Source organism: Anneissia japonica, unplaced genomic scaffold, assembly GCF_011630105.1.
Source record: "Anneissia japonica isolate Jap-2015-1 unplaced genomic scaffold, ASM1163010v1 scaffold287769_len469884_cov163, whole genome shotgun sequence".
NCBI lineage: Eukaryota > Metazoa > Echinodermata > Crinoidea > Comatulida > Comatulidae > Anneissia > Anneissia japonica.
In genome coordinates this window covers 306,855-319,462 of record NW_022734345.1, presented here as the reverse complement: position 1 = coordinate 319,462, position 12,608 = coordinate 306,855, and the positions used below count along the sequence as shown (strand labels likewise).

The 12,608-nt window shown below is 34.6% G+C and overlaps 1 protein-coding gene across 3 annotated transcripts; it reads left to right on the top strand.

Moving 5' to 3' along the window:
• Positions 1–1,835: 1,835 nt before the first annotated feature.
• On the top strand, positions 1,836–10,867 carry LOC117116382 (glutaryl-CoA dehydrogenase, mitochondrial-like). Of its 3 annotated transcripts, none has more exons than XM_033260411.1 (7): positions 1,836–1,990; positions 4,939–5,161; positions 6,244–6,347; positions 7,930–8,055; positions 9,614–9,774; positions 10,454–10,560; positions 10,762–10,867. In XM_033260411.1, the coding sequence occupies exons 1-6, from the start codon at positions 1,926–1,928 to the stop codon at positions 10,525–10,527; spliced, it is 753 nt and encodes a 250-aa protein (XP_033116302.1). In that variant the 5' UTR covers positions 1,836–1,925; the 3' UTR covers positions 10,528–10,560; positions 10,762–10,867. The 3 variants fall into 3 exon arrangements, with proteins under 3 accessions (XP_033116302.1, XP_033116304.1, XP_033116301.1); XM_033260413.1 differs by having other exon boundaries at positions 10,454–10,553; positions 10,762–10,861; XM_033260410.1 differs by lacking the exon at positions 10,762–10,867 and having other exon boundaries at positions 10,454–10,634.
• The last annotated feature ends 1,741 nt before the right edge of the window (positions 10,868–12,608 follow it).

Here is a 12,608-nt window from a genome sequence, read left to right as displayed (position 1 = left end):
TCACATTATTACTAAGTGTTAAGCCTCAATCGCACTGGATTAAATTTTGGGAATATGTAACTGTCATCACGGTAAATATTTCTATGGTAAATGTTACCGTCAATCGCACTTGGACTTTTCAACTCTGTTAGTTTTCCCGAGTTAGTGTAAAATTAACTATTGAGGGCGGTACATTTTGACCCGTAACATGACCCGTACTGATCTGTTTCTGTTCCTTCGACTGACTAGGCCAACATCATGAGAGCCTAGAATTTCTCCTTCCGATATTTCAGGCCTAGCGAGGCCTAAAAAAGTCAAGAAAAAGGTCATTCCATGCCATACTACTATTTAAGGGAAAGTAACACGTTAGAAAGTAATGGTTTGTGATCAACTAGTCGAATATTCGTATGATCAATACAGCACAGTAGTATAAAATTTGCGTGAAAATCGAAATGTACACATCAATAAACAAAAACAATGAGAAGAAGCAGGTCAACTAATTATAGGCATGCGCCAGTGCTTCACAGAGCGATAAAGGTACCCAATGAACAATGAGGCTCGGGATTCGGTTAATTTAACCGACCGTGGCTGTTCGCATTGGATTTTCCAGGCTGGTCAAATAGCTCGATAGGAATTACTGAGTAAATTTCACTCCCGAAAACTCACCGGCGGCGACAGTCAAGTTAACCGAGCGGGACTATCCGCACTGGATTTTTTCGGTCACACTTACCGACAAGACGGTTACTTTTACTGAAATAAATCCAGTGCGATTGAGGCTTTAGAGATATACAATACTCCTACCACCCCTACATTTCTCCTGCCCCCTCTAAAACATTTAAATACTAGTTTTAATTTCTCATTTATATCAAACATAATATGTCACAAATTTCAACAATTTACATTAGTCATTTTACAACAAAACTCCATCTTCCAGCTTCTGCCTTGTACCCCTATTCATTTGAACCGTAGAGATATTTTCTTATACCACCATAGTACCATAGTAATTGTTATTTTTAAATTTTGTTTTATGTTTTTTTAAGGCTTAGATTACATCATTAAAATTTGTTGATGTTATGGGTTGTATCCTGGCTCGCTATTTTCTTTCCTGTAGATGTGTATAAGAGACAGGTGTGTGTGTGTATGTGATAGGTACAGTATCTAGTTTACAGTTGGCAGTTGGCAATGGATACCTGAATTTGATTGCATTAAAATAAAAAATACATAAAAATAAAATTTTGTAAAATAAAAAAAAGACATTAAAATTTATTATTGTGAAGTATATACTAATGCAGTTACAGTATACCAACAAAATAGAAAATTACAATTAAAGCTTAACAATTATTAAAAATATTATTTGTAACTAAATCATAAAACCAAAAAAAAACCAAAAAAAACCTAATAACCAAAAATACAATTTGCATATATAATTAATAAAATATAAACATCATAAATATATTTATTATTACTAAAATTATCCCTTAATATGATATTATAGTTAGTCTGTTGAAATCACTATTAATTTTTTTTGAGTGAAATTTATTTCAGATAATTTATTTTACACTGTTCATTTAAAAAATTACCAAATTATAAAAATTGTATATATAATTAATATAATACAAACATCATAAATATTTTTATTAACTAAAATTATCCCTCAAAATATTATTATTGTTTATCTGTTGAAATCACTTTTATTTTTGTTAATAGAGGGAAAATTATCGCAGATAAAGTAGTAGAATACAATACTTATTCCAACTATGCAGTTTCCTTTTCTTTTAATAATTAATATTAATTCAAAATATATATTTCTTAAACTTTCCCTTTCTGTGTTTTACTCAACCAACAACACAAAGTCATGAATCAATGATGTTGTTATTATAGCAACAGGAGAGCTGATTGGTTGTTTTGGGCTGACAGAACCCAACCATGGAAGTGATCCATCGGGAATGGAGACGAGAGCACGCTACAATCCATCAACGAAAACATTTATTCTAAATGGATCAAAAACATGGTAAATATGAAACAAAATTACTATCATTAACAATTAATATGTCAGATTTGTATTTTTTATAAATAAAAATCCTAAAAAAATTTGCAAAGGGCTAAAGCAAGGGTATTTGTCTCTACCTATTATTTTTTTTTTACGTACTAATGAATTTGTTAAGGCAAGTCAGGTATTAAAATAAATGGTATTTTAGATGAAAGGGCTTTGTTTTTGGTGTTAGTTTGATATCTAATATTGACAATAAAAAAGAAATAACAAAAGTGTTGGAAATTAATGATAGGTACACAGTTCATGACTATTGTGTAGAGATTGGACTTATATATAATCATGCATGTTTATTCATTATCAAGATATAGGTTTTTGCACCCCTACCGTATGTGGAAATGGTGAAGTTGAATATGTCATGGTGTTTCTTATTAAATTGTAAATCTCATGATATTATCAGCAAGGAAGAGTTAATAAATTGAGAAGATGACCTTGCGCTTTGTGATGGTTTTGACATGTGACCCTTTTCATTTAGTTCAAACACATTGCAGTTTACCTTGGGAGGAGATTTGTCTCAGTTTGTGATGAACATTGATTCTGTTTCTGTATTTGTGAATTTTTGTATAAGATACAGTCATAAGCATCAATACTAAGCATCAATCTCTAAATATACAAATTTAAAAATAATTTGTTGTTGCTTGTATTTTTATTTGTTAAAAAAATTTGTGTATGTTTAAGTAATTATTTAGTAGACATTAATGGACAGTGTCTCTTCAATTACAGTATGTCTTTTATTTTTTAAAATTTTTATTGTATGCAATGGTGCGGATAGGATAGTATAATACATACTCCAAGTATCGAAATGCACGCCATCGTGCCGGGATTCAATATTTTGACATTAATTATGTCATCATCAGGAATGATTATTATATCTGATATAGGTGCTGATAGCTGCACAGAGTCCCAGGTTATTGTTATCAAGGCCTGCCTTTTTCCCACCTGAGGCTGGCTGCTATTGTGCCTGGTACAGTTCTATCAAGCTGCTATTTAAGGCCAGTCATGTTCAAGGTCGAGCTATCTGCTGCTTCCACTATTAAGCCCAGCTGCTTCAACAGCCACTATCAAGTGGGCCACCGTGTGTTGAGACTGGCTGAAAAAATTACCTCTTAATTATATATACATTTTTTTTTTAATGTATGGCCTCTCAAATCAATTAAATAACACCTGTAAATGCATAGAATGCTGGACCCCCACTGGGGTTTTGGCCCTGGACCCCCGGGGGCCCTTGGCGGCCCCCCTGGCCCCAGCCAATGGTGCTCGCAAGTGCCCTTTCAGTATGAAAAAGAACCCCCTACCAAAATCCTGGCTATGGGCTTGGTTTATGTGTCTAGGTTGTGTCTTTGTTGAGTCTGGCTCTGCTAGTCTAGGCAGTGTCTGTGTGTCTAGGCTGACTTTAGGCTGTTCTACAGTTTTTTGTATGTGCCTAGGCTTTGTCTGTGTATATGACTAGGCTGGTCACTATAGTATAGGTTATGTGTATCTAGGCTGTGTGATGTGTATCTAGGCTGTGTCACGTGTATCTAGGCATGCAATGTGTATCTAGGCTGTGTGATGTATATCTAGGCTGTGTGATGTATATCTAGGCTGTGTCCTGTGTATCCAGGCTATGTCATGTGTATCTAGGCTGTTTCTGTGTATCTTGGCTGTGCCACATGTATCTACGCTGTGTCATGTTTATCTACTGTAGTCTATGTCATGTGTGTCTAGGCTGTGTCACATGTGTCTAGGCTGTGCCACATGTATCTAGGCTGTGTCATGTTTACAGTAGGCTGTGTCATCTGTATCTATTCTATGTCATGTGTATCTAAGCTGTGGTGTGTGTATCTAGGCTATGTCATGTATATCTAGGCTGTGTCATATTTATCTAGGCTGAGCCTGTGTATCTAGTCTGTGCCACATGTATCTAGGCTGTGTCATGTGTACCTAGGTTGTATCCTGGCTCGCTATTTTCTTTCCTGTTTGTTTCTCAGTTTCTTGTGTGCTTTCTCTTTTGATGTCAACTTTTGCTTAATTCATCCTCATCCTGTTCGGATGTGACTCAACGTTGTGTTTCTTGTTTAAAAGTATTTCTTTCTGCACACTGATCAACACTCTATTACTTGGTAATAAATTTAATTGGGTTTGTTGTGTCAAGGTTATTCCTAGAATTTTATATATTATTATTTTTGGCTTCAATTCATAAAGGGCTTATTACAATTATTTGATAGTGTAAATTATGTTTTTATTTTATTTGTGTTTAGAGCTGCTCTATATTTTATCAACATACTGCTGATCGAAGGCTTTACCAAAATTACTGAAGTTGTCCCTTAATTGTGCCTTTCCTATGCCAATTGCATTAATAATAATAATAATAATAATAATAATAATAATAATAATAATAATAATGATGGTAGATTTATACAGCACATATTGTTAAGCCCTCTATGCGCTTCACATTATCATTACTCCGGTCGTTGGATTAAACACCTATGGAACACAAACTCAAGCTCCCTGGGGGAGTATTTCATAATGTTGCAGCAGCTACATCAGCGCATTTTGGCATTTAACCCTACCAGGTACCAACTTATATTCCAGGGTGGAGAGAAGCAATACAGGTAAAGTGCCCCGCCCAAAGACAACACAGTGAGGGATTTAAAAACCCTGACATCGAGGTTGGGAAACCAAACCATTCCTGCTGGCCAAACTGCATTACTTGCAGTAGTGGATGCAGAAATTAAAAGTGGAAGTGATGGGGGTGGAGGAGGGGGCATGGAGGGAATCTTGCAGATGGAGGGTCCAGTATATGATACATAATATGAGTGTATATATTAATCTAGTATAATATGTTATAATAATAAAAATGTATGTAAACATTTTAAAAGGGAAAGTAATAAAAATGATAGCAGATTATAATAAAACTTTCATTACAGGATTACTAACTCACCAATTGCAGATGTCTTCATTGTCTGGGCAAAGAATGAAGATGAGGGGGGAGCACTACGTGGATTCATCCTAGAAAAAGGCATGAAAGGGCTGAAGGCACCAAAGATTGAGGGCAAGTTCTCACTGAGGGCATCAGTCACTGGCCAAATTGTAATGGAAGACGTTGAAGTGCCTGAGGAATACATGTTGCCAGATGCCAAAGGCTTAGGGGTGAGTCCTCATTTAATTAACATGACATTTGGGCATGTTTCATACATTACAATACAAATATGACTTAAAAACCTTTTGCTTTATAATTCTTACTGTTAAGTTTTGGATATCTGCATGGTATTTTTTCATATCACGGAAGAAATAAATTGTGGTCACACTTGTATTTTAACTAAAATAATTTTTTTTCTTTGTAGAGTACTTTATTTTTACCTTTTATTTCTTAAACTAATACCTTGTTCAGACCACATTTGCTGTATTGACCAAAGTTCAGCCTACTACTAACTACCAACTTTTGATCTGGAGGCTATTGTGAATGGGTTGTGTCTGAAAACACTAGACAGATGCTATTTATAATCAGTGGTGGCTCTAGAAATTTTTTGACAGCGTCCCAGAATAAAAATCCCTGGTAAAGGTCATGGGAAGAGTTTTTATGGCCTGGTGTTCACCTAAAAATGTGTTTTTAGGTCACAATATTAAGGTTTGGCAATCATAATTAGTTTATTTTGATAGTCAAATTAATATTTGCTCTTATACAATACTCTTTCTGACCTGCTGTTCCCCTCCCCCAACTGGTGCCACCACTGTTTGTAATGAACTTACTTTATTACTCTTGATCACTTTCATGTACCACCAATCACATCACAGTAAAAGCATAGTTTGAATAGATATTATTTATTTTTTAACCATTCATTGTTGTTAAAACAGCCAAATGGTCGAGCGGTTAAGGCAGGGGCACCGTGATCATAGCCAACAATGTCAGCACGGGTTCGCGGCCGGCTCGCTCCTATAGTTCTGGTGGTGGAACAAGTCCTCACGGATAAGAACTATAAACCGTAGGCCTTGCCCAGCGTAGGGGGTTACCCCGGTGTACTGGTTCACTCGGCCCCTGTCGTGAACAGATGAAAGTGCGCCGGTTTATTGGCTGCAAATGACATGAAGTGACCCTCAGGGGAGGAGAAAGTTGTTAAAAATGTGAAACATCTAGTCCCGCGCACAGAGAGACCTCGTTTTATTTGCGCTATATAAATCCATCTATTATTATTATTATTATTATTATTATTATTATGTTATTACTATATTAGGGCCCATTTGGCTGTCTGAATAATGCAAGGTATGGTATAGCATGGGGTGCATTAGGAGCTGCAGAATTCTGCCTGGAAGCTGCTCGGCAGTACACCTTGGACAGGTAAGCCAACAATGCCATTTGCCTAAAACCCCCTTGCAGTGCCTCTTGCAGTGTCTGAAGCCAATTGTTGAGTACAGTTGACCCTCCAATTACAGACCTCTTTAATTAATTAGACCCCTCTAATAAAGAACTGCTTTTTCAAAGTACAAACTAAATTTGTTCAACACAAAGCTCACCATTTACAGTAACATTTCCCAATTACAAACCTCCCGATTTTAAAAATCTTAAAAAAAATTGTGTAAAATGTTACATCAGCCAAGAAGCGTTTAAACCCATAAATTGATATAAAATCTCCTTTAAAGCAAGAAACGTCGATGGTTTTCAGCCGAGATATATTCCATTTAGAGCTGTGCATTCAGTTCAGGGCCGGAGCTACTAAAAAATAGGAATAGAGAATATCACTTTTTGTTCATTTTGGGGTGCTATTCTTAATAGCTAAAACTAGCGTGGTAAACTAGTTCACGATCGTTGTGAAGAGAATAATAACAGTTGTTTTTACTATTAATTTTCATGTTTTCATTCGGAAATCAGTTTAAATGAACACACACAGTACAGTTATTTTTTCACTTCTGTATAATAGTATTTGTTGTTAATTTTGCTCGCAAGACAAGGCTTAGATCTTAGCCTACCCTTGTAGCAGTTTCATACCACTATTATCAAACATGGTGTGTGTCTTTTTTTTCGCATTCATCTGTCTGATCATGGACCTATTAATAGGTCCATATGGTCTGATGTACAACTGTGTCCTTGCTGAGCATGAGGACATCTCATGCTTGCTCCAGTGTCCTAGTTATTAAGGCATCAGGATATTAAATCAACCAGGAGAACTTTGTTTGAACCCCAGATGGGACTTGTTATTTACTACATCCATAAATAGAAAGTTGAGTAAGTACTGTATCAACCAAATTAGCAATAAATGGTAGGCATACATAATTTTATAAAACTTATTTAAAAGATCCTAATTTTTAAAGACATTTCTTTTTTTTTTAACATAGGAGTGTTATGGAAATATTACATATTTTTTTATCCATAGAAATTAATATTTTTAATATACTTGCATGTAAGCATCCATTTATAATTTTTTTGTTTAGTGTTAAGCAATTCAATTCAATAAAAATTGGAAGAATAAAAAACCCATTTCCAATTTTTAACCATGATCATCATCCTTTTTTTTGTGATTTTTCTTTATTGTGAATTATAAATAAAAAATGTCTAGACTCACCCAATGTTGTGTGTGTTCACAACACACTTATTCAAGGTAAACAAAAATGATCAAAAATATACTTTTGAAGGTGATCAATTTCTTCAACATAATCCTTAAATTTTGATAAATAAACCAATTGTATTCTATAATAATTTATACTAAATTTGTTTAAATAGTGCATTTTACTATATCAGATTTATAGAAATTTATAGAAGTTGCTAGAGCAGGAACTCTATAAGAGTGCATACCTCTGCTCCACTTTATTAATGTGATTTTTCACTACTAGTTATGAAGTAATGCAAAATAACTTGTTTCATAGACAATAACATTAATTGGCAATAAATAATCTATATTGAAATGATACATTGTTCATTGCAGACACCAGTTTGGGGTGCCCCTTGCTCGAAATCAACTCATACAAAAGAAGTTGGCTGACATGTTAACAGAAATCTCAATAGGTCTGCAGTCATGTTTACAAGTTGGACGTCTCAAGGACCAGGGAATGTAAGTTTTATTTCATTTCTTTAGGAATGAGCACCAATGATATGCCAATCAGCGAACTTAATCACTATCCTACGTGGCATATCCATTAAACAACAGGGGACTGAATGGACTAGTACACCAGGGTAACCCCCTACTCTTCTCAAAGGATGTACTGGGTTCTTCAAAGTGCACACGAGCCAAATGCGTTCACTGGGCCTACGGTTGAAAGATCTTATCCGAGTAGACTTGTTCCACCACTGGAACCATTGGCGAGTGAGCTGTTCGAACCAGCGCTGATATTATAGCTGAAGGTTACGGTGCCCATGACTTAACCACTTTTCCAGTCAACTAGCTCATCATAAGTCATACGTATTACCAAACAAGACCACGTAATTTGAAAGAATATCATATGTGAGGTGTCTTGACAAAATGAGTCATGCCGTATGCTAGTTCAATTTGAGATATTCCAGAAAATATATACAAGGTTATATTTTTGACAACAATTAAGTGTCAATGATTTTGATAACTTTAAATATATGTTTTATAGTAAAGAAAGTTGACGTACTATAGGTAAAGGTGTTTTTGGCACAGCTTGTAAAGCTATTTTTTAGAATTGATAGGAAAACCAACACAAAATTTGTCAGTTGTTTATCTTTAGGTGTTTTCAGGCATCTAAACTTAAAAATGATCCAGTTGTACACTTTAGTTGTACTCTACCTAGCAACCTGAGTCAAAGACCAAAATAAAGCTTATATACAGTAGTCATCTATCTAAATATATCAGTAAATTATTTTGTCATGACAGCCAAAACAAAATCACTATAAGATATTTAAGATGGCTAAAACTGAAACTTCCAGGGGAATAGCCCCCTGGACTCCCAGTGTAGGTAAAGGAAGACCCTAAACCATTCCTCACAAACCACAGATCCTCACCCACCCCTCCCCCTTTTTGGACCTTGATTGCCACTGCCCCAGCCAACAATTTTGGGATCTGGCACTTTTTAAAAAATCAGTGGATTGCTGCATCTTTGCTGTTCTGTGAGTGCAGTTGTAGCTTGGTTTCAATGGCAAGTCCTAAACACCATATTAGTTACACTAGTCACTGGTGAGAAAAAGAATGGATAATGATATGACACTGCAATTGCCACCTCCTCCACCTTCTCCTCCTGCCATTAGGACGTTGAAATAATTGAACTATAAAAAATATGCAACTTCACTTTTAATGAACTGCTAATTAGATTAAACACTTACGGAACACCTATATATATATTTCTGGAGAATTGCATAATGTAGCAAGTTGTAATTTGTACTGTGTAACTCTTTCACTAACATGACAAGCATTGAAGTAACAGACACGAAGGAAATAGTAAAGCTTTTTATGAGGTCCCAGTATAACCTGTACATACAATCAATCTTTAAAAAAAAAACCATTACAAAAAAATTTGACATTACAAGAAACCCCATTGATTCAGTGAAAATAGAAGCCTAATTTGTAAGATAATAATTCAACATTGGCATTTAAAGAGAAGCAGGAACAATATCGTAAGCAAAAGTTTATTGCTAAAAATTTGTGTTTTCAGGATTGCTCCTGAAATGATTTCAATGATCAAGAGGAATTCGTGCGGCAAGTCTCTGGATATTGCTAGGATGGCACGGGATATGCTGGGAGGTAATGGAATATCGGATGAGTACCATGTGATAAGGCATGTCATGAATTTAGAATCTGTTAATACATATGAAGGTAAGAATCTGATTAATTAAATAAATAAAAAATTATATATAGTTCACCCCAGGTATACAGCTCAAGATTTTACCATTCTAAATACACAAGCAGTGACTATGATATTGAAGAAAGTAGTTGTGTAGCCATCTCTGTTTTAACCAGCATGCCACAAACATTTCGGACTGGGTCTTGTAAACATATCAGGTATTTAACGTCCAACGTATGGTATCACATGAAACATTCAAAATCCTAGTTCAGTCAGATGGAATGATAATTAGGCCATTTCTGGATGTAGTTATCGTAGGAAAGCCAATCAAGTACCATATTAAAATTTATGATGTGATCTACCCAAATACAATATAAACTAAATTTTTTATTTTCTAACCATGAGACTCATTTTGAGATGAGACCTCACAAATGGACACAAGTCCATCACAATGCTTCCTATGCTAACTAAGCTGTGGGGTTCAAGCCTGTTTTGGAGGGGGCATGCACTCCTCTTACGCTCTTCCCCCAGATGTGTCACTGCTAGAATGATAGAATACACTCTACGCTTCACCAGGAGGTGCGACTAAACTAAACCGTGTGGGAATCTCACCTCAAAATATTCCAAGATTTTTTGTGTGGTTTTATTTTGAGGCTTTAATGTTAAGCGCCAATCAATTTAGTACCTTAATCTGATTTATTCTTCATTTAGGTACCCATGATATTCATGCTCTGATCTTAGGACGTGCCATCACTGGTCTACAGTCGTTTACTGTCAACAAGTGAAACAGACAGCACTTGATGTAGAAAAAGTACAGGGTAAACAGATATGTTCAATTTGATGTAAACAGTATTATGTTATAGTGATAAACAATAAATATTTTTGCTGATAATTGTCGACTATTGTGTAGTACTGAAATTTCAACATGGCAGGTTTTGATAGATATGCTGTGCTTAATTTAATACTGTATAAAGTTATATAAAATTGATATGTCTATATTTCTATCTTCATATCTCTAGACATAGATCTTCATCTTATCGTTGTCCAAAAACATGCTAGATACTTTGTTTCAGCCAGAGCATCATTCATTGTACTCTGCCAGTGATCCAAGTAAATGATCATGTGTTTGGGTGTTTGAATTAGTGTTGTCCATGGGTGTTACGAGGACACTTCTACCATGAACCCAATAGACATAGATGGTAATCAGAAGACATGAGCAGTGATAAAATATTAATGTATTTTTTTATTATTTAAATTAGGAGGAAAAAAAATCAATGAAATGTTTAAATTATACCATTCATGTAGTTATTAAAATATCATTGAATAATAAATTTTAATGAAGATAAATAATTTATGTGATTAATTTAATTCCTTGTTTTGTTTTAATTTTAAATGCTTGATTTTACTGTTGGACAATAATGTATTTGGTTCCTATAGCAGCATAGGAAGCATTGTGATGGACTTGTGTACATATGTGTGTGTGTGCATGTGAGGGTGGGGGGTTTTGAACACAAGCAAACTTTAAACCTGTACACATGTTGGTTCTGAATTTTGGTATTTTTAATCCATGTCATTGACACCTATGTTTGTAATTAAAGGAGAATGGGATAAATCACCCCCTCCTCAACCTTTAAATGCTGTCATTCATTTTGTAAACTCATGTAAGTACATAGAATATTGGGTATCATCTACAGTGTGTCCCTCACTGGGGTTCCAGACAAAGAGACTGACTGGAGGATTGTGTGGATCATCCGTAATACTCAAATTTACTACTGTAATGAAATACTATAATATTAGTAGGCCTTTGAATGAACGCAATTTTAAATACAGGTGGTTCTTTAAATTCTAATGGGAGTCATTTGTAGGGTACTGTAAGTTTCCATGCCATATTTCGTTTTTCGTATCCAATTAGATTCTTTTTCTTTCCTTTTAAATCATGTTTCTACACTTTAATTAATGTTTGGTAATGTAGATTTTGTTATTATTTCTGTGAGCTCTAATCACCAATTAGGTATAGCAGAATCTCAAATTAGAGGTTCATTCATTCATTCATTTTATTTTAGCATTTCAACACAAAGGTTGTTTTACAAATGTTCGTGTATACCCAAAAGACAAATATAATATAATGTATAATAGAATTATATAAAGTATAAAAATAATAATAATAGAATAATAATTAAATATAAGAATAACATTACAAACTTTTTTTTTTTCCTCGAATTGAGGTTATGGTTGATCTGGTACAGTACATGTGAGTGGAATTGTTCTGTACATAATTTTTGTTTGTATATTGTGGTTTGAAAATGGTCTTCCTATTTAAGCACATCAAAATATTTACCCTAAGGACTGGAAAATTTAAATTACAGTAGAAGAACCCCCCTCCCCCTTCCTCTGGGACACCCCTATTCAGCTATGATTAAAAAAAATTAAAATATATATAACACTATCCAACCCCTATTTAAGGGGACACCTGTCATTTGGGTCCCGGAAGTGTCCCCTTAATAGGTGTTTGTACTCAGTATGAAGAGGTACCCAACCAGTGACAATCAAAGATACTAAATATTTGATGATAATGGTGAAACTTACGGAATGTTCAGAAGATAAATTTGTTTTTATTGTTGGTTTGGTAAAGGCCTTGTATCACAGTGCCATTCAATAGATGAATTATGAATTTTTGCTACAGTGTTAGCTAAGGCGAGACTTTATTTGTACATTGTTTAGCCAACCAGCCGCCCGCCAATAATGATGATTTCAAATAAAAATGAAATTTTATTTTTGACAAATTGGCACACCTGCCGCTACAAAAAAATAAAAATAAAAAAAATTTCAGAAAAAAAGAAAAGTTTTTTTTTCCATTTTTATTACG